Source organism: Engraulis encrasicolus, chromosome 15 (genome assembly GCF_034702125.1).
Source record: "Engraulis encrasicolus isolate BLACKSEA-1 chromosome 15, IST_EnEncr_1.0, whole genome shotgun sequence".
Lineage (NCBI taxonomy): Eukaryota > Metazoa > Chordata > Actinopteri > Clupeiformes > Engraulidae > Engraulis > Engraulis encrasicolus.
This window is the reverse complement of record NC_085871.1, coordinates 8,246,211-8,267,575: the sequence shown is the minus strand read 5'-3', so window position 1 is coordinate 8,267,575 and position 21,365 is coordinate 8,246,211. Positions and strand designations below refer to the sequence as shown.

Sequence of the window (21,365 nt, the reverse complement as noted above, 5' to 3'; positions counted from 1 at the left end):
ACTTTTTCTACACTGGCCAATCATGGCATATCCAAAATAAATTCGCATCTACGTGTCAAATTCGAGCTAAGGAAACAAAATTGCTATATTTTGACGGCCGCCACTGCCAGTCAGGTGAATCGTCAACAGGTGTAAAGATGAGCGAGCCTTCCAAGCAAGAAATATCGACCATATTTAAACGCTTGCGATCCATACCTACGAATAAGGTGAGATGACAAGTTACACGAATATACTGTTTACCTTTGCCGTGTCTCAGTCTCAAGGAAGTAAATTAGCGTATCAAATGTACTTGACACGTCGCACTATCAAGCCGAGCGACTGCAGGGCTGTAACCATATGGGAAGTCTTTATAGTAGCCTACAAAAATACGCAGAGAATAGATGGTTTTCTTCACAGAATATATGTCTAACAATAAATTCGTTTCGGCGTTGCCACAAAACATCAAAATGGCTGTTGGTAAAATGTTTCCTATTTGGCAACATCTTGTCAAACTTGTTTCTTTCGGCGGCTATCTGGCCCCAAAGCTTTCTCCGACTGTCAGGTGTAATTAATGGGTCAAATAGGCTACTTGCGCTCTTGAAAGCCCAGGACAATAGGTGAGTTCGACCGTAATGTCATGTGCATCCTTTCACTGGATTATCATGTGGCCTCTATGCTACTGGAATTTACAGTTGGCTACCACCCTGTGTGTGTATTGGCATATCTTCTGGCACGACATTTAGTTAATCTATGTCAAACATTTTTATTTTCATATTTTAGTTTCTAGGTTTTATAGGGCCTATTATCATATTCCTTAATCACACCATGGTCCCATTTAAACAGTTTTGCTAGTTTTGGGCGTTTTTAGTTGGCCTAAGAAGATGTGCCTGGGTGTAGTGGTGGTTGCATCATCGTGGTGCTGGAGACATGAGTCAAACTTTGTTTATGTCGGCTCGACCAAGTGACGTGCATGAGTGACCAGTGCAGGGTACTTGAGTGTGGCACTGGACATCTTATAATAACTAGTTGTGTAGCACACAAGTCATAGTACCTATATACAGTTCAGAGTAGCCTACTTCAATAGTTTGGCAGGAACCCATACTGTGAGTGGCATAGGCGTACTCATGCATTATAGTGCAGAATGATGATGATTATGATAATAATAATAATCAATGCACAATACAGGCCTACAAAACTCTGACACTTGAACTGGTCTGACAACTGTATGCACTGACAACTGTACTGTATCCACTTGGACATTGTCTTGCTTGTTTCCACAAGATGACAGTAACATCCAAGGATGGAACTGATTTGGGGGGGGGGGGCTATTATCACCTTTGCAGGCTGTATGGGAGTAGCCTGGGCGAAAGCCGTGACTCCATCACAGTCTGGAACAAGCTAAGAGGAATCCGTTTCCATGGAGGGTGGTAATAAATATCCTTCCAGGTGTCACCAAAAAGGAGGGAATCCAACACTCTTCTTATCCAAAAAAGATAAAAGCCTTCATTCAATAATTGAATGAAGGATTTTTATATTTTTTGGATAAGAAGGCTGCCTTGGACTCCCACCTTTCTGATGATACTGTTTTCCCCACACCAAAGAGCACCTTCAATATCTTTTTCCACAATTCCTGACCACTTTGACATTTTTCTCAACTTCATCCCTCCAGGTATGCTTTGACTGTTCGGCCAAGAACCCGAGTTGGGCCAGCATCACCTATGGCGTGTTCCTGTGTATCGACTGCTCTGGCACGCATCGCTCCCTGGGAGTTCACCTGTCCTTCATCAGGTATGTAAGACCAGGAGAGTCTGCCAAGAACATGGCTCACTAGTAATCTACTGTAGGTTAATTTTTGAGGTAGTTGTAAATCATCTAATAGAGGAGCCTGGCATCCTCATTGAGTGCGTCTTAATATGCAACCTTGCCTCCTCCACTTGCGCTTGTCTCCTCGTCCCGCCTCCTGGCCCCTCCTCCGTGGAGAAAACGATAAAGTTTCCCAGCTGTCAGCCTAGCCACAGTAAATTTTGAGGGACTGTTTTTCATTCACCATCCCAATTACAAATGAGAAAAAGACTCTACAATTGAGCTTTTGCAAGATATTGAAATATAATGCTGTTGTCAGTGATGTCATCATGACGAGAAGCAAGTGGAGGAGGCAAGTGGAGGAGGCAAGGTCGCATATTAAGACGCACTCATTATCTTACCTAAACGACACATGTGGGCTATCTATTACCAGGTGTACCACTTCCTATATTAATTTAGCTAGGCTTATCACTTAACCATGTTTAAGGCGAACCCCACTGAGACCAAGACAAATGTCGTCTGTTTTTGTCAAGTTTTTTTATCATTCATATGTAATGTTCTCAAGGTGCACTGTGCAAGAGATGACAGAAATTGCAGCTATGCCATACAATTTACCACATTCACGATGATCTGTTTAGTTATTTTTAAGATGTGCTACATATGGTGGTCTTCCTGGCACACTGTGTTTAATATGCAAGCTACAGTAATTAATTCTGTAGCATGTATAGATCTTTGTCCCCTACGTATTTAAAAAATATATTTTTTCTTTTTCATTTATCCTTTCTTTAACCACGATTGTCCCATTGATTCTACAATGTATTTATGAACATAGTTCCTCCACTTGTGTGTCTCTATGGCAGGTCTACAGAGCTGGACTTCAACTGGTCCTGGTTCCAACTGCGCTGCATGCAAGTTGGAGGCAACGCTGGTGCGGTGAGTAGAGATGGATGAATAGATATATCTACAATATCTAGTCATCTAGAATCTGAGTGAACATTATGATTGTGACATACCACTCCACAGCACATTGACTCACTGCACACAACAAAACTGCATTCATGCCTCCCTTGTGCAAGGGACCACCAACCTGGATCTTTTGGATACAAGTCCGATGCCCTAACCGCTTACCCATGACTCCCTGTGGATATATAGTGCACCAGGGCTCTAAATTAACTATTTTCATTACCTGCCAAAATGGTTAGTAGATGTTGATCTTACTAGCCAAATACACACTCACCAATGGGTCAAAGTGGCTAGTAAGTTGATCTATTCTACCAGCCAAACTGAAATTTCACCAGCATTTGGCCGGTTGGCTAGTGATAATTTAGAGCCCTGCAGTGCACTATATGTATACTGCACATAGATAGAGCGAGGGATAATGAGACATGGGTAAATAGACCGATATTTACAATATAACAGTATAAATGTACTTCACATAGATAGAAGGATAATGACATAGACTGATGGCAGAATGGATAGATGAATAGATGTTGTATATGAAGAGTTTTGTTGCAAAATAACTTAAACGTCATTTTTGACTTTTGCATTTTATCATAGGAAATGACTGTCCAGAAGTCCTTTCATCTATGTGTGAATTCTTGCCATTCAAATATTTTGAGAACATACTTTTTAAACCTATATGAAATGCGTTTTACAATGCCAATGCAATGTTATGCCCAATACAAAAACGTCAATTTCATAAAATGTTCCAAAATGGATAAAAGTCATTTTGCAACGAAGCTGTTCATATGCACTGCACATAGATAGAGGGATAGTGAAATAGATGCACTGAATATGTACTGCGCACATAGTGGAGGGAGGGATAGTGAGATGGACAGATTTCCCCAAGGTGAGTGCATCACTACTGTTGGTGCCCTCTGAGAGCAGACCTATGAGATCTCTTATGAATGTCTGGATCCCCAGGACTGCTTGTTCTTCCATCTACACCCTGTCTGCAAAAAAAACTCCATAGCAGTTTGTCACTTGTCTACTCTGCTACTTTTCACTACTCTCTACTCCTCTCCACCCTGCTCTGCTCAGTTTTGCCCTGCTCTGCTCTGCTCGTCCGCTGTTGATTTTGGCAGTCCTGGGGAGTAGACGCTCCCTCTTCCCACAGGACATGACTAGGAAAGCCCAGCACATGACCAGTTCACTCACTGAGTCATCTTTTCTAAACCACTGAGTGAAGAAACTATGTGTGTGCACCCTTTCCTCTCTGCCCTGTCTGCAGTTGTATGTTTTGGAAAGCAGCCACAGTTTTGTGGAACCTCCTTTTGTGTAGAATGCTCTTTCAGAATTCAGTCAGAAATCAGTTGCTTGGTCTGAAGATTCTAACAGTCCATCCATGTTTTTGGTCGCGCAAAATTGTCCAAATCCACTGTGTTTGTGTGACCTTTGCACCAGTTAGGATGGCCCCACTTTGTGTTTCTTTCACACTCTCCATTTCTCTTTCTTTCTTTCTTTCTTTCTTTCTTTCTTTCTTTCTTTCTTTCTTTCTTTCTTTCTTTCTTTCTTTCTTTCTTTCTTTCTTTCTTTCTTTCTTTCCACTGTACAATTATGTCTCTCTCTCTCTCTCCCTCTCCCTCTCCTTACTGTCTCAGTTGGCGTTCTTCAATCAGCACGGCAGTACCTCAACTGCTGCCAACACTAAGTACAACAGCAGAGCAGCGCAGCTCTACAGAGACAAGATCAAGACCCTGGGAACACAGGCCACCAGGCATCACGGCACAGAGGTACAGTACACACACACACACACACGTATACTGTTTTCAGGCCAACCAGAACAGTGCCGGTGTCAGAGCCTGCGCCAGTTATGTTTGCCACTAAAGTGCTTAACTGCAAACCATCTGCTTTCATACCGGGCTCTGAACTTTTCCGCACGAGACTGTGTTACCAGGATGAACCTGCCTATCCACGTTGTTGTCACGGTTTGCGGTAAGATCTGAGGTAAGATCTGTGGCACCGGCACGGTTCTCAGTTGGCCTGAACGCGCCAACAGAGGTATAGATAGATATACACACACGCACGCAGACATACAGTACACACACACACACCTGGCCACTAGACAGTATGCACACATAGGCTTACTGAAATAGCACACACACACACACACACACACACACACACACACACACACACACACACACACACACACACACACACACACACACACACACACACACACACACACACACACACACACACACACACACACACACACACACACACACACACTGACCAGACTCCATGTGCCATTTTTTATGGAGTGTGTCTATGGTCTTTCCTAATGCCTTTCCTAATTCCTTGCCTTGTGCATTTTTTTCATGTGTTATTGTCTGTTTCTTACTGTCAGCTTTGGCTGGACAGCCAGGCTCCCCTCTCCCCGTCTCCCACTGACAAGCAGGTGGACTTCTTCAGCCAGCACACACAGGTAAAGTAAACATGGGTGATGCTTCCTGATCACGGTCATCTTGGTTCAAGTGTCAGTGTGCATGTCTGTGAGAGCAACTGAGAGTGTCTGTGTCTGTGTCTGTGTCGCCTTGTGTGCCTCTGTGTGCGCTAGTACTGTAAGCATTTATGGACAGTGCAGAACATGACTTGACATCTAAGTAAACAAAGAGAAAGTGGAGTGTGCGTGCAGTACGTGTGCATCTGTTTATCTGTCTGCCTTTTATTACCCAGCATATGGTCAGCATATGCTGGAGTGTTTAGAAAGCGCAGTTGCTAACTAAGTTAGCTACTTTGTTGGTTGCAATGTAATTTCCCTAACTACCCAAGTTGCTAACTGCTAACAACTACGCTTTCCAGAAACGCACCCCTGATCTGTTGTCCGTAGAAAGATTTATTCATAGAAGTAGAACCGGAGACGTTGGAAAGAACATCTTTGGTAGAAGACTAGAGTATAGGTGATGCTGCCCCCCTTTTTACAGCAATCCTGACAGCCATTATTTGTAGGTAGCGGTAGATCTGCGCAATGTAAATGAATGGAGAAGGGGGGGGGGGGGTCACCTCAGTCAAAAAATGGTTTAATAATGTGAAATTTTCCATCGACAAGGACAATAGTTGAAATGTGCTGCTAAATATCTACCTAATGAATATGAACTGATTTATTGATTTCTTTTATCAAGTCATATGATTTAATTAGATATTTAACCTGACATATATTATATTATATTATATTATATTATATTATATTATATTATATTATATTATATTATATTATATTATTATGGTCCTTTATTAATGTGTTACTTCACATCCACACAGTTTTAGGCCATTTTTTGACAGAGGTGTGCATGTTCTTCATCAATTTGAATTGACTGAAGACCACAGGTCTACCCCTACAGAAGATGGAGGCTACACTTGCCACTTGGGAATGTCACGGATTGCCATGTCACCTCTAGTCTAATGTTCTACCTGTATGGATGTATTGTCCACATGTAGCAGGTGACCTCCAGTGAATCCAGCTCTCTGAACATCAGCTCTGGTCCCACAGCTGTGGAATCCTCATCAACCAAGGAAAATCACAACAACAACAATGGTAATTCATGAGTGTACAATATCAGACACAACCTGTAGCAACAATCACCTTTCACCTTTGGAAAGTACATGGCTACAAACCAGGAATAGACACACAAAGAAAAAACTGAAAAACAGCAAAAAGGCACATAAACTGCATACATATAAGAAGTGTTTACCTTTGCCACTTAACTTCTTGGCAAAGAAAAGTGCACCATTGCTTACAGTCAAGCACGGTAGTGGGACTGAAATGGTTTGGGGCTGCATGAATGTTGTCAATGTTGGAAAGCTGAATTTCACCTAAAGAAATATGTATGTCAACATGCACTGCGACTGATGAAGCAGATCCTGTTACTCTCTCTGCAATTTTAACATAGGGGTATACTCACTTTTGTGGGTACATTTGTGGGTACAATAAACCAAAAAGGTTGTACAAGTGGTACACTAGCTACTTTTCGTTGTGTCAAAGTGAAATTTCCTTGATATTGCCCTAAGTCTTAGGGCCTAAGATATAATTACAAAACTGCAAAATGGGAGGGGTATAGGTACATACCAGAGTCTGTATAATACAGGTCCTTATCCCATGAAGTCTTCATCATAATTCTCTTGCTCTCTATTTCCAGAAGAGGGACCGAGTGTGGAAGTGCTTAGCGTGTCTCCTCAAACGGCGTTAGGTGAGAATAACAAGCACTTCTCTCCTTTCACATACTGACCTGAAACACTAGGGTTGCATTTCTCGAAAGCATAGTTTTTAGCCAGTTAGCAACTTGGGTAGTTGTCAATGGGAAATTGCATTGCAAACAACAAAGTAGCTATCATAGTTAGCAACTATGAAATAATGAAAGTGCTTCGGCCCAATACTTCCCCTGCCCCACCTATTGACCTAGGCCCTCTTGGACCCTATGTCAAAGATAAGGCAAAAAACCTTGGTGTGACCCTAGATCCTATTTTTAAATGGAGAAACAAATCAACATGATCGTAAGATCCAGTTTTTTATCTACTAAGGTTTTTATCCAAGGCCAAACCTTTTTTATCTTTTAAACACTTTGAAAATGTCATCCATGCCTTTGTCACCTCCCGCTTAAGGCGGATTCATACTTAGCGTTACTGGCGCTAACCTCATTCATACCTCCCTCGCGACGATGGCGTGCGCTCAAAATGACGTCACACGCCCCTCCGCAAGCAGCCGCGGCGCGAGGTCGTGCACCCTAGATGTTTTGTAACTTGCCGTGCGCCACCAGCGACCATGCATGTAGGCAGACAAAGCAGGAGTTGCGAAGAGATATGGCTACAGCTACTGTACTACAGAATGGACCCTGCATCATTTTGAGGAAAATAAAATGTCTCAGAGTTATTTTATCTTCTCCCTTAAATGTTGTTCAGTGAAACAATTGTTTACTCAGAAGCACGTTGTGTTTGGCGATCTATTTATAAATTCTGCAGCCAGAACAATGCTCTCACATGGTCTTGGAATGATCTGGCAATGTAGGCTACAACAAAAATCTACGTTTCACTGTGGTAAGTCTTAGGTCAGACGTTCAGTAGCCCTACAGAAGCCGTGTTTGGCTTTCTACTTTTATACATCTGTAGAACGCCAGCTGCGAGTTGCGATAAATTCTGCCGTTTCTGTCATGAACAGCAGAGGGCACACTTCCGAAAATGCAAGCAAAAGCCTGTAATTGGCGCTTTTGACTATGAATGGTCTGACACATTTTAATGGTTCTCGCGCCAAATGCGCCAAAGTGTGCAGAGCCCTTTAGACTACTGCAACGCCCTTTATGCCAGTATAAGCTCTGCCTCTCTCACTCGTCTACAACTTGTTCAAAATTCAGCAGCACGTCTTCTCACCAAGACACGTAGACATGAGCATATCACTCCTGTATTTGCTGCCCTCCACTGGCTCCCCATACGATACAGGATCAATTTTAAGATTCTTTAATTTATTTTTAAAGCCCTACACGGTCTGGCAGCCCCCTACCTAGCTGATCTTTTAACTATTCAGAGCCACTCCAGGGCCGTTAGATCTGCCGACAAAATGTGTCTAGTAGTGCCCCGCTCCAGACGAAAAAGTAGAGGGGACCGGGACATTGCAGTTGCTGGCCCTAAACCGTGGAATGAGCTCCCTCTTCATATCCGCCTGGCTCCCTCTTTAGCTGTTTTTAAAACAGATCTAAAGACCCATTTTTATGCCTAGGCTTTTATTTCTCCTTGATCCCACTTCTTGTCTTTTAATCTCAACTGGGCCTTATTCACTTATTTATTTATTGTTTTACCCACCTTTTTACCCTTCTTATGTATTGACATTCCTGTGTGATCTCTGCTATTTCATTTAGTTTGCTTAGATATTTACTTTTATTGATCTTAACTTCTTGGTGTATTATTTCAGCTACACCATATTTTGTACTAAATCTTGTGCTTTTTGTGTGTTTTTATGGGTGTCTTCAAGTCCCTTTGTCTGTGTCGTTCCATGTTGTTTCAAGTCTTTACTCAGGTCTTCCTGTTAGCACTTTGGTCAGCTGCTCTTGTTGCTTTAAAAGTGCATTACAAATAAACCTTGACTTGACTTGACTCTGGCTTCGAGAAATGCACCCGAGGTCAGTTCTCCATGAACACTGTGACGTTTGGGAATACACAGTATGTTTGTATTTTTGCAGACACGAGTGCTCTCTTCAAGAAGAAGCCAACCACCACAAAGAAAGCGGTATGCTTATCAGGCAATTTCATTCCTGCAGACTTTTTTTGTCAAATAATATATCATCCTATACTATAACATTTGACTGAACATCCCATTAAACACACTGCTAATAGTTTGTATAGGAGATTTTTGTCATGGATTACAGTGCAAGTACGTACTGTATGTTGGAATTGTACTCTATGTGCATGCCTGTCTAATGCAATTTCAAACTTCTGTGCTAACCCTTGTTACATAGATTTTTTGGGGTTATGATTAAGTACACTTTGACTTTGACTTTTGACGTTTGTGTGTGTGTGTGTGGTTCTGATGCCTCTTCCGTATGCGTGTGTGTGTTGTTCTCAGCTGGGTGCCAAGAAGGGGGGCTTGGGTGCTCAGAAGGTGAGCAGCCAAAGCTTCTCGGCTCAGGCCAAGAGGGCTCAGGCTGTGGACAAGCTCAGAGAGGAGACCAACAACAACCCCAAACCCACTGCTGCTGAAGAGGATGACAATGTGTAAGTGCTTCTGAACTGAAAAATGGCAAAAAAATAACAACACTGCACTATGCAAACAAACATGTATGTGCACAATTCTGTGACCTGTTGCTACATCCTTTTTGCAAATCCGTTTGTATAACCATAGTTAATTATACAGTAATAGAATTTAGCTTCCTTTGTCGTGTTCAAATTTACATTTAAGCGGATTACACCACACTCAACACTGAAAGGTGCCAGATATAAGCAAAACTTGAAATTTAAACAAAACTGTCTGCACCCTTAGAATCTCCCTATTGTCCCTCTCACAGTCTTGGCGCGTTCAAATTTAGCAATGGAAAAAGGCAGTGTCATGGCATTTTGTCATGGTGACCTTGCAATGACCTTGAACTTGTGTAGTCTGTGGAGAGTGTTTGGGAACACTACTCCCGCAATCTCCATTTCTTTCTTCAGCGCTGATGTGTCTGAGTTGAGCTGCCTGCCTGTTGTGGAATGTGTAAGGAGATTGTATGGCAGATTCTGTCTCTCCTATGGTTGTATGGCAGATTCTGTCTCTCCTATGGTTGTATGGCAGATTCTGTCTCTCCTATGGTTGTATGCCGGGCAGATTCTCAAACTGTGGGTCGGGGTCGGCCCACTGACGGGCCCTGAAGGTATTCCAAGTGGGCCTTCTGATAATTTTCTAAAAATCAAAATAATATTTGTGTGTGTGTTGATGTTGATTTGTTTATTTGAGTTGTATTGTTTATTGGGTCAGAGGTGTGGCCCAAACATTAATGACAATTTCAAGTGAGCCACAAGTTAGATTAGGTTGGTAGCCCCTGTTGTATGGTATGGCTTTCACTACATTCGAGATCTTAACTATCTTAGCAGTCATTTGAAAGCCATTCAGTTTATTTAGGGGCTGTGTCTGCAATAGTTGGATCTTTTCAAGATTCAAGATTCATTCAAGATTCTAGATTCAAGATTCATGTATTGTCATTGTCAAAAAGGCAACGAAATTGTGTTTGGGGTACAAAACTTAGTAGCAGCAGGTTTCCAAGTAAAGTGCAAAAAGAGGTAAAAGTGACACCAGTGCTTGACCCCCCCAGCCCCCCCATCCCACTTAAAGTGCAGCAGAGATTAAGTGCATAATACTCGACACCCCCCGCCCCCTCTCTCTGTCTCTCAAACATGCGCACACGCACACACACGCACACGCACACACACACACACACACACACACACACACACACACACACACACACACAGAAATGTCCAAAGGATAGATGGATAACATTTAAGACAGTAATGTTCCTCAGCAGTCCTGCAAATTCAAAAGTCTAATGGCCTGGTGGTAAACGCTGTTGGCCAGTCTTTTAGTGCGGCCCTGAAGGGACCTGTACCTTCTACCTGAAGGTAGCCGTTGGAACAGATGGTAGGCAGGATGGTGGCTGTTTCTGGGCCCTAGCAATCTCTCCTGGCTGGCCTGGCACAACTCAATACAATTTCCTAAATAAAATGTACAGTACATTACTCTAGCACTGTGAAGATTGTCTTTGGTCAAGGTCATGGCAGACAAAACGGCAACATTTTGGGCAACTGGATCTTTTGGGACCTTGAACAGGTTCCAAAAGAGGTCCAGTTATGCGAAACACGATGGCCTGGTATCGGGTGCTGAATTGGCTGATGATTGGGAAACAATTCTAATAAATAAATGGAAGATGTTCATTTCATGATGGTGTGTGTTTGTGTGTTTGTGGGTGTGTGCGTTTGTGTATGTTTGCTTGCATCTGTGTGTATGTGTGTGTGTATTTGTCCATGCAGTGTGTCGTCCTTGCGTCTGGCCTACCAGGACCTGGAGGTGCAGAGGAAGAGGGACGATGAGAAGATGAAGGGCCTGGAGGGCAAGAGGAAGGAGCAGGCCGAGAGACTGGGCATGGGCTTCAGCAGCAGGAGGTGCGTGTGTGTTAGCAAGCAAGAAGAAGGAGCAGGCCGAGACTGGGCATGGGGCTATGGAGAGAGAGAGAGAGAGAGCGAGAGAGGTGCATAGAGAGAGAGAGAGAGAGAGAGAGAGAAGAGAGAGAGAGAGAGAGAGAGAGAGAGAGAGAGAGAGAGAGAGAGAGAGAGGAGAGAGAGAGAGAGAGAGAGAGAGAAGAGAGAAGAGAGAGAGAGAGAGAGAGAGAGAGAGAGAGAGAGAGAGAAGAGAGAAGAGAGAGAGAGAGGGAGAGGAGAGAGGGAGAGGAGAGAGAGAGAGAGAGGAGAGAGAAGAAGAGAGAGAGAAGAAGAGAGAGAGAGGGAGGGAGAGAGAGGGAGGGAGAGAGAGGAGAGGGAGAGAGAGGAGAGAGAGAGAGAGAGAGAGAGGAGAGAGAGAGAGAGAGAGTGTGTGTGGCAGCAAAAAGAAAGGGCAAACAGAGAGACTGGGCATGAGGCTACAGGGACTGAAGGCGTGTGAGTGTGTGTGTGAGGGCAAGATAAGGCAGTAGACGGTGAGACAAGACATGGGCCTTCACAGCCGGAGGTACGTTTTTTTTCTGTGTGTGTGGGCAAGAAGTGCGTCTGACGAAGAGAGCGACAGAGAGCAAGAGAGAGAGAAAGAGAGATAGATAGATAAATCACTGTGGTGCAGGTGTTGGTGTATAACTGTGCAAATGGCCTGGTCGGCCTTAATGATAGCTTTTGAAGGACAGCATAATATTTACATTGTGGGTGTGTGTGTGTAGTGGGGTGTCCCACTCTATGCAGTCGGACATGCAGACCATAAAGCAGGAGACTCCAACAGACCTTCAGCCATCCCGAATCAGCCGCTTTGATGAGGAGAGGGAGGACCACGGCACCTTCTCATCCAGGTGAGATGATTACACTCATTCAAACACATGCACACACATGCTTCATTGGGGCTCAATGAGAGTTTCAGTAGAACATTAACCCATTGATGCCTGATGTTGCGTTGCGCAACATTGGCCCTGGCGCCTGGAGCTGCATTACGCAACATTCAGGCTCATGAGATTTGAGACAACTTTATTAAAATTATTAAAAAATATGTTATTAATTATTTAAAAATGATGTGCTTCAGAAGCTGAGATATTTAGGTTTGTATAGGCTTAGGGCAGCTTTTCTTTAAAAGTGCTCAGGTATTCAGCACCCTTTTTGCAGGTGCCTTAGGCATCAATGGGTTAACTTGGTGCAACGTGAAAATATGTACGATTTTGCTGTTTTTGTTCAAAGAAAAGCAACTTTGACACATTGATCATGTCGCATATGTAGTATGTGGCAGTTAAGGCCAATTTATACTTATTGGCGCTGACGGTTGCAGAGCCTGTGCAACCGTCTGTGTGCGACCACACCCCCTGCGCAGAGGCTCTGCAAAAAAATCCTGACTACGCGACAGACGGTTGCGAAGGTCGCAGAGAAAAGGCGCTGTCATTGGTCGTCTCGCTACTTCCTTGTTCTCCTGGCGGCACAGTTCTCCGGTAGTTTACTAGAGCCAAACTGTCAATATTCTGTGGAATACGAACGTTTTCTTTCTAGTCTTTGTAAATAAATGAAGCTACAATGACTGAATTAGTAAGTAACAAACAAACAATACATCAGTTTAGCACTCGCGGCACAATGCCTCCAGTCTGACTACTGTACTGTAGCCTTGTAGCTATGTAGCCAAATGTAGCTAACGACATGAGACCTCGTGCGCAGATCTATAACATCAACAGTGGTTAGCGACCGTAAGCAACAGGCGCCGTTGCTGAACTATAATCTGCCCTTTATACTTTGTCGTTGTTTGTTTAAAACTATGTAATATTCTGTACATTTTCCAGTGTCACACTAACTTTGTAAGTGTCCATATACTACAAACAAAGTGATTGTCTCAATTGTTGCAAGTCAGCGGCATGCTCAGTCCCTTTACAAAAATGTGGGAAAAGTATGTCCTGATGGGTACTCTTTGGTTCAAAGTAATTGTTTGTCCAAAGTTAGTTGAAAAGAAAAAAAGCTTTTCTTCACCAAGGCGCTCCAAAAAGTATAGTTAAAATGTCTTTATTATAATGACACGTCCACTAAGGACTTAACCCATTTTTTCCTAAGCCCTTTTTGGGAAAGGGTGCTTTCTGCCTATCAAATCCTAAATATCTCAGCCTCCGAAGCACATACAAACATGAAATAAGTTACATTTAAAATCTAGAACCTTCATTTTGCACTGGTACAGTGTTCATTCAGCTCTAACATGCCTACATCTTTAATAAAACGGCTCAAATCTCAAGAAGTTGAATGCAGCGTATATGTCGCTTCAGGGCACAATGGGTTAATTAAAGTGCCTACGCGTAGCGCCGATGGGGTCTTCTTCGGGGCATGACGGTCTGCTGATGGTCTCGTTCCCAGGTCATCGTCCAAGGTCTTTGATGACAAGGCAGACTCCTCTGATGGCTTCTTCTCCAGGTGGAATAAGGAGTCTGGAGATGTGTTGAAGAAGGACTCCGCAAAGCCAGAGCCGGACTTCTACCTCAGCTCCAGGTCCTCATTTGATGACGGCAGGTACGGAAATCCCTTCATTTATTAGCAAGCCATGAGGTTGCTTTCATTGTTGTACTCAAGTGGGTGCTATATGATTACTGCAATGTGCAATAATGTAAATTAGGTCTTTGTGTATGTTTTGTATTTGTGTACTTATGTAAAACTGTCAGACATTTAATTTCCCTCAGGATTAATAAAAGTATACCCTACTCTACTATACTCTACTCATACGGAAGTGGTCGCATACAGTATGCATCACATACAGTATGCATACAGTCTCAAATTCAAACTTGGACAAACTCTAGTATGGAAGGCACATGTGCTACCAAGTAAGGACTGGGGCATGCTTGCTTGGAAGGCGAGGTTTTCTTGCGTTCTACTTTCAACACTGCATCCATTTTATTGATAGAGATGTGGCATTGAGGCAGATAGACCATCCTAGATTTCCTCGCCTGTACCAGTAAATGATGACCTAAACACCAAAACAACGAAATGATTGAATACTTCTAGCGCAGGAGCCAATTTCAACATCAGTTGTAATGCTCACACTACCCTGGACGTGTCAGTTCCTGATAAAAAAAAAAAGAAATCTTCAGTCTTTTCTGAGATCCTGGTCATTGTATTGGGGGCAGAGTTTGTTTACATCTTGATTTATTCCCAAAAACATCCAAAAGGTTATGCAACATCAACAGACAACTAGCAAACAACACACAGCTGAAAAGAACACAATGGTGGCTGTGCTATTGTGCTCATGCCTTTGTATAGTGGGGCTCTTGGCTTTCTTTCCCTATCCAGATTCTCATTTTCTTGGCAGAAAAAATAGGTTGCATGGAAAGACGCTGTAAGCAAATCTGCCTTCTGAGACTATAGAACGGTCTAGTTAAGACAATGGTGAAAAAAAGTTTTTTTTGGTGCGAGTCAGAATGTAACACGAAACCACAACAGTCTCTTCCCTCCCTAACCAAACACTCACACTAGGACTGACTTCTTTTGGTCCCTCGTGAGTCTTCCTGTGCTATCTGTGCAGTCTGTGTACCTCCAGACCAACTCTCAGGTCCACCCCTAGAAGATAATTCAATGTGCTGCTAAATTTTAATCTCTAAAGGCAGTGGTTGTCCACGCTATACTCTATCTAGAGCCAAAATGGGAAAAACCTTGCACACACACATACCTGCACACACATTCAACCCCATTTTTGTGCCTTTGGCCTCAGGGACTCCACACACCGGTTCTGACAGCACTGCGGTGTACTAGTCTATGGCTTCCAAACATTTTGGTTACCCCCACACTACGGCGTAGACGTGCTATAAACAATGAACGGTCAATTTCATCACAGCAGGGCATGGATAAACAGGGGGCTGCACTTATTTATCCCCATCTTTGTGTTTTCAATGCTCAGGTCGACGTCTAGAAGGAAATACGATGCTGTACCCAGCCCGACCTCAGACGAAGCCCAGAAGAAGTTTGGAGACGCCAAGTCCATCTCCTCCGACATGTACTTTGGCAAACAGGACGACACAGAGGTGAGCTCATTCACTCCACTCAGCCTTTACACTAGGGCTGAGGAACCTTTTTTCATTCAAACAGCAGCTTCAAATGTTATAAAGTCAAAGAAGGTGGATCTAACAAGAAGCGTCATTTTGTTTCTTTTCCGGTATCCACTTTATGTCGGGTGAACGCCCCTTTAGGAGACCTTCGGTTAGAAGACCTTTGGAGTCCTGAGGTTGAGAATCAATGAAGTCCCCTTAGCGCTGTAGATGGCGGTAGCGCACGTCTTGCGCAAACACCTCAAAAAGAGAAGAAGAAGTAGGGGACAACGCCCCCTTAGGAGACCCAACTTGAGCACACGCTTTTGCATTGAGTGGGCGTGTTTTGCGATATCTTGGTTTGAGTCAGTATTTTTGATAAAGTCCTCCACAGGCCGTACTATGAGCACAAACCAGGATTTCCCCCTGTAGCCACCTTTACAACAGACCCCACCTTCGCTAGGTCCTCTGAAAATATAACTTGATTGTATTGTAAATGCAATTTCTAAGATTGCTTTACAAAACATGTCATATTTCATATAAAACTGCGTAACATTAACATTATATAGAGGGCTGTTGAACATAGCCTCATGGGCATAAACGCCCTCCTGGGCCATAGGTTCCCAGGAATTCCCACCCACGCTTTACACTCATTGGTAGGTCTAAACCAGGGCTGGGGAACCTATAGCCAGGCCACGCCCTCCTAGTGACGCAACACCTTCTGCGCTGCTTGTAGTCAGGCCAAGAGCAATGCAAATATCGTTTCTGATTTTCCGAAAAATCGGGAACACCACCCTCTTTGTTTGACACCAGCCAACTAGTCGCAAACCTAGAGAGGCAGGTCAACCATGTTGTTTGGGAAAAGTTAATTGTTATGCTCTTGGTCAGACCAAGTCTCGAAGAGATTTGAAAGTCGATGATAATCAGGCTAAGGAACCTATGTCTCGAGGGCCGTTCAGGTTGTCTTCAGGTTGTCTTATCCGGCCCCTGCAAGAATTTTAATTTTATGTGGCTTCACATGAAATATGTCATGTTTTGTAAAGGAATCTTAGAAATTACATTTGCAATAAAATTAAGTTTTTTTTTCAGTGGACCTAGAGTAGGTGGGGTCTGATGTAAAGGTGGCAGGCTTCAATATAGGCCTAAAGTACAGGGGTAATCCTGGTTTGTGTCCATAGTACAGCCCTTGATGAATTTGAAGTGGCCCCTTGAATGAAAAAGGTTCCCCACCCCTGGGCTAAGCCCAAAAAAACTGTATGTGTGTGAGAGTGAGATTGTAATGCCCATATTTTCTTAAAAGATATTATTTGGTCTTTTATGACTTTATTGATGATAGGACAGTGTGAGAGGTGGACAGGAAGCGAATGGGGCGAGAGATGGGGAGGGGTCGGCAAATGAACCGGGCTGGGAATCGAATCGGGGACGTCCGCATGGTAGACGAGTGCCCTACCGGTTGGCCACGGCAGGGCCTTCCCATATTTTCTTATGTTTCTGTATACAGAGTGAGGTCAGAATTGTGTACCTACTACTGTCTGTCTGTCTGAGTGTCTCTGTCTGTAATGTCCTTGTGTTCTCCATGCAGTATGAGGCGAGGACTCGTCTAGAGCGGTTCTCTGGGAACGCCTCCATCAGCTCAGCAGACCTGTTTGACGAACAGAAGAAGAAAACCAACACCGCCGGTGGGTGACACATTTAACGTGTGCGTGCGTGCGTGCGTGCGTGCGTGCGTGCGTGCGTGCGTGCGTGCGTGCGTGCGTGCGTGCGTGCGTGCGTGCGTGCGTGTGCTTGTGCGTTCAGAAGCAACCCAACACCACTGACGGCTGAGACCCTGCAACACTACAGCAGACACATAATCCTCTTACTATTGATACCGTAATACACACATGTAACACAGTGTGTGTGAGTGTGCACGTGTGTGGTGTGTGAGAGAGAATCTGTCCATGTTTGTTTGTGTTTTTCTGTGCTCGTGCTAATACAGTGTGTGTGTGTGTGTGTGTGTGTGTGTGTGTGTGTGTGTGTGTGTGTGTGTGTGTGTGTGTGTGTGTGTGTGTGTGTGTGTGTGTGTGTGTGTGTGTGTGTGTGTGTGTGTGTGTGTGTGTGTGTGTGTGTGTGTGTGTGTGTGTGTGTGTGTGTGTGTGTGTTTTGCTGTGTCCCCAGGCATGTACGGCCTGACCAACGTGTTGCCAAGCGCTCCTGACATGGCGGGACTGAAGCAGGGGGTGCGCTCTGTAGCCGGACGCCTGTCAGTCATGGCCAGTGGAGTGGTCTCCACCATTCAGGTGTGTGTGTCTGTCTGTCTGTGCGTGCGTGCGTGCGCGCGTGTCTACCAGTCAGTCACGGCCAGTGAAATGGTCTCCACTATTCAGGTGCATATACTGTAATAGAGTGTTTCTGTGTGTGCCTGTCAGTCAAGGTCAGTGGAGTGAAATTGGAGAGTACCACAGTGTGTAGATGTTTATACATGCGGAATAATTGGGTTTTAGTGAAGTGAAATTGGGCTTTATTTACGGAATAAAATGTGTTGTATTGTCTGTCGCTTCTGTGGCCAAACTGGTCATCACATGTTTAAGTCGATAACCCTCAGGCTCCTGTGTGAGCATACAAATGTCAAACCATACTATAATATGACATGAATGTAAACCGACTGGTAACACAAGCTTCACATTAGGGGTGGTATGGTTCACAAAATTCACAGTTCGGTTCATATCACGGTGTCAAGGTCACGGTTTTCGGTTCTCTACGGTTCTTTTTTTTAGTTCATGATAAATGGTGCACTGGGAATATTAAACAATATTTATATAACTGCAGTTATAAAGTGATGATGCGCAAGTTGAATTTGACCTTTTGCATGTGTCTGAGAACTGCCTCTTGTGCTAACCTGCGCTTGCACTTAAACTGTCGTCAGCTGATGTGCACTGTCTGAGCATTTCAAATGCCCTCATTTTCAATTGGCTAATATAATCAGACTTATTACTAAATATCCTACATATGGTTTGTATAGGCTTATAATCTGAGAGTGGTGTGATTTTAATTGTCATCCTCTGATTGGTCTTATGTGCTAAAGTTTTAATCAGAGAGACGGAATTAGATACTCCTAGAATCTCTGTTTTACATATTTTTCTGGGCAGTACATGAATTGCGGTTTGCGACGGATTGCACGGTTCGGTTCGGTTCGGTATGTGTGTGAATTGTACGGTTTCGTTTTTTGGTGCAGTTGTCGTTGCACCGCCCTGACTTGTGCTACTGTTGAAAAGTTACTGACATATACATATTATAACACAATATTATTGTCCTAATTGAATACATTAGTGGAAAAACATCTGTCTGTCTGCATGTTAGCCTTCATTTGATGCGCGCTCCACCAATGTATGAAATGACCATAAAGTCAAGAGCAATTCCAAATCTAAGTCCAAGTCTGTGCCTTCTTTCCACAGGATCGATACAGCACGTGAGCCTGGAGGATGCCCTGCCATCTGTACCTTAAAATAACACCGCCCTGCCCTCATGCAGAGCTGTGTGCCTCTCTGGTGGCACCTATGGGATATCGGTTTAATGGCCAACACGCACACATACTGGCTGTGTGTGACGCTTCAGCATAGCTTCTTGAAGTAGATAGAGGATGTCTGCCCAGCCCACCGAGCTTGACAGATGTTACTGTGTGAGTTCAGTATAGAATCCCAAAGCTTACTCGTGTAACCAAAACCGGAAGTGAAGGAGACTCTTAAGCTTTGTTCATCTTTATACACTATGCCTTTTTCTTGCTGTTGGACATTACATATATTTCTGGTCACTATGGTTTATGGCTTACTGCTGATATTAGATTTTGGGGTGTTTCTTTGATAATAGTCACCTTGGTGTTGAGCTTTGTGTTGCACACGTGTTTGGGGTTCCCAAATTGATTTTGAAAGGAAGAGTTTATGAAGTCGCAGTGGGATTTCTTACTGGATCACCTGCTAAGTCTTGAAGGATCACTAAAACATGACGGAAAGTTACCCAGATGCCTTATTTGAAGAGTGCATTGAAATGCTTTAAAATGCTGTTATATCATGTACTTAATTATTCAGACGTATACGCTTTGTTTTGGTTCATTGCACCATGTTTACCTGCTTGTCATATGATATAAGCATCTCTTGCCAAGTACCTTGGGAACATGCATGCCACTATTTCTTAGTCGCTGACATGTATTAGCACACTGTATCAATTAGCAAAGGCCCAGTCTAAATTCAAACAAGCCGTTCCCATACATACTGTATGTTGACAATCCTGCCATGCTTGATGCACACTAACGAAGTGTCATTTTCTGATTGAGAGGGTTTGATGAAGGTTTGATGCATTTGAATGTACCAGTCCTTAACTTTGGTTTTGAGTATTGCCTGAAGTTGAAAGTTGCCAACACTGTTTAAAGGTGCACTGTGTTATATTAATAGTAGTCAATTTCACAAATGTTACCTTTTTCATGATCACTGACCAACACTATAAAATTCCAAGTGTTCATAATGTCTGGGAAAATTGCACTTATCATACATGAAAAGGGGGGTTTTCTCCATGTCGGCCATTTTGAATTTCCAAAAATAGACATGTTTAGCTCAGAAACTTACTGTACATTGGTCATGCTAGTAAATATTTTATTAATTAGCAAATATTCATGAAAATAGCAAGTTTGGGCAGCACAGTTTCAATGAGCAGCAAAGTTAAAATACTCTGGTCACCATCCTACACAGTGCACCTTTTTAACAGAAAGCTGAAGTTTGCATGCTGTAATGTTTGATTTCGCGTCACTTTATGGATGGCTGTTACTGCTCTTGTTGCTTTGTTTTTGTTTTTTTGTAACGCATTCACCTTTTTATTTTGATGCCAGAATTAGAATTGCTTACCAAGTAGGCCATACATGTACAAAACATAAATAAAGGAAAATGCTTATATCCAGAAAGGAAATGGAGGGGATTGATTGTAAGTAAAGCATTAATTAGTTCAATTCATGTTAATAATGCAATTGTAAATCTAGTAATATTGTTGTATGATTCCATGTTCTTATCTATGTTGAACAATCATGTCTCTTTAAAATTATGGCTATTTCCTTTCTATTTTCTTTTACACCAAAGGAAAAGGATTTATTAGGTCTTGGTTTTTTTTGCGAACATTGTAAGCTGATGGGCACAAAGGTCACCAAACTCAGAAAATTACATTAATTTGTGTATGGAATGAAGTTTGATAGCCTGTAATTGTTCACGAATAGAATAATTACTGTGCTTTTTGTACTTTTGGGAGTAAAGGGGTTGCCGTAGGCTATGGCAGATTGCACATGTCCATGCTGTGTATTGATTGCTTGATAAAACTGGGAAAAACTCTTCTGAAAACTCTAAAGCGTGTTGTGCTCCATTTTTGCAATGCAGTGGCTCAGAGCCGATTTATGTACTGTATAACGTGTTATGTAGGTAGGTATGTAATGGATTTTGTTAAAGGCCATGCACCTGCTAAAGTCTATAAAGCCTATAAATGTTATTGCTAATCTCTTAAAATATTGGACCTGATTTCAGCACTGAAACATAATGGTGAAAGATCCTCATCGGGCATCTGTTTTGTTCGTATGTCAATCAGGGCCAGAGATTTTGCTGGGGAAATGGAAGAGAATGAATTCCAATGAGCGTTCTCTTTGATGCCTGCATGCAATGTAGCACAAGTTCCCAACCTTTTCCAACTTGGGGCCCACTTGAAATGTTCACAAATGTTTGGGGTCCACCTTTTAACCCAGCAAACAATACAACTTAAATAAATAGACAAAAGTAGCGCACAAATATTAAATATTTAGAATACTATTTCAAACCTACTTGGAAGGAATATTCCTGGCCCACCACTGTGGGGCCCTCAGTTTGAGAATGACTTGTCTGT

The 21,365-nt window shown here is 43.0% G+C and overlaps 1 protein-coding gene across 3 annotated transcripts; it reads left to right on the top strand.

Moving 5' to 3' along the window:
• Nucleotides 1-53: 53 nt before the first annotated feature.
• On the top strand, nucleotides 54-20,840 carry arfgap3 (ADP-ribosylation factor GTPase activating protein 3). Of its 3 annotated transcripts, none has more exons than XM_063216947.1 (16): nucleotides 54-206; nucleotides 1,649-1,767; nucleotides 2,643-2,715; nucleotides 4,383-4,514; nucleotides 5,135-5,212; nucleotides 6,229-6,322; nucleotides 6,924-6,974; nucleotides 8,955-9,001; nucleotides 9,338-9,486; nucleotides 11,272-11,403; nucleotides 12,168-12,293; nucleotides 13,819-13,971; nucleotides 15,350-15,473; nucleotides 17,059-17,155; nucleotides 17,634-17,755; nucleotides 18,911-20,840. In XM_063216947.1, exons 1-16 carry the CDS (start codon nucleotides 138-140, stop codon nucleotides 18,926-18,928), a joined length of 1,584 nt encoding a protein of 527 aa, XP_063073017.1. In that variant the 5' UTR covers nucleotides 54-137; the 3' UTR covers nucleotides 18,929-20,840. The 3 variants fall into 3 exon arrangements, with proteins under 3 accessions (XP_063073017.1, XP_063073016.1, XP_063073018.1); XM_063216946.1 differs by having other exon boundaries at nucleotides 6,226-6,322; XM_063216948.1 differs by lacking the exon at nucleotides 54-206 and adding an exon at nucleotides 1,351-1,406 and having other exon boundaries at nucleotides 6,226-6,322.
• Nucleotides 20,841-21,365: the final 525 nt, after the last annotated feature.

Coding starts and splice junctions, on each gene's coding strand:
- arfgap3 (XM_063216946.1), top strand. CDS start 138: ATGAGCGAGCCTTCCAAGCAAGAAATATCGACCATATTTAAACGCTTG. Junction 5,213..6,225: donor TCTTCAGCCAGCACACACAG/GTAAAGTAAACA, acceptor GTCCACATGTAG/CAGGTGACCTCCAGTGAATC. Junction 13,972..15,349: donor TCCTCATTTGATGACGGCAG/GTACGGAAATCC, acceptor TTCAATGCTCAG/GTCGACGTCTAGAAGGAAAT.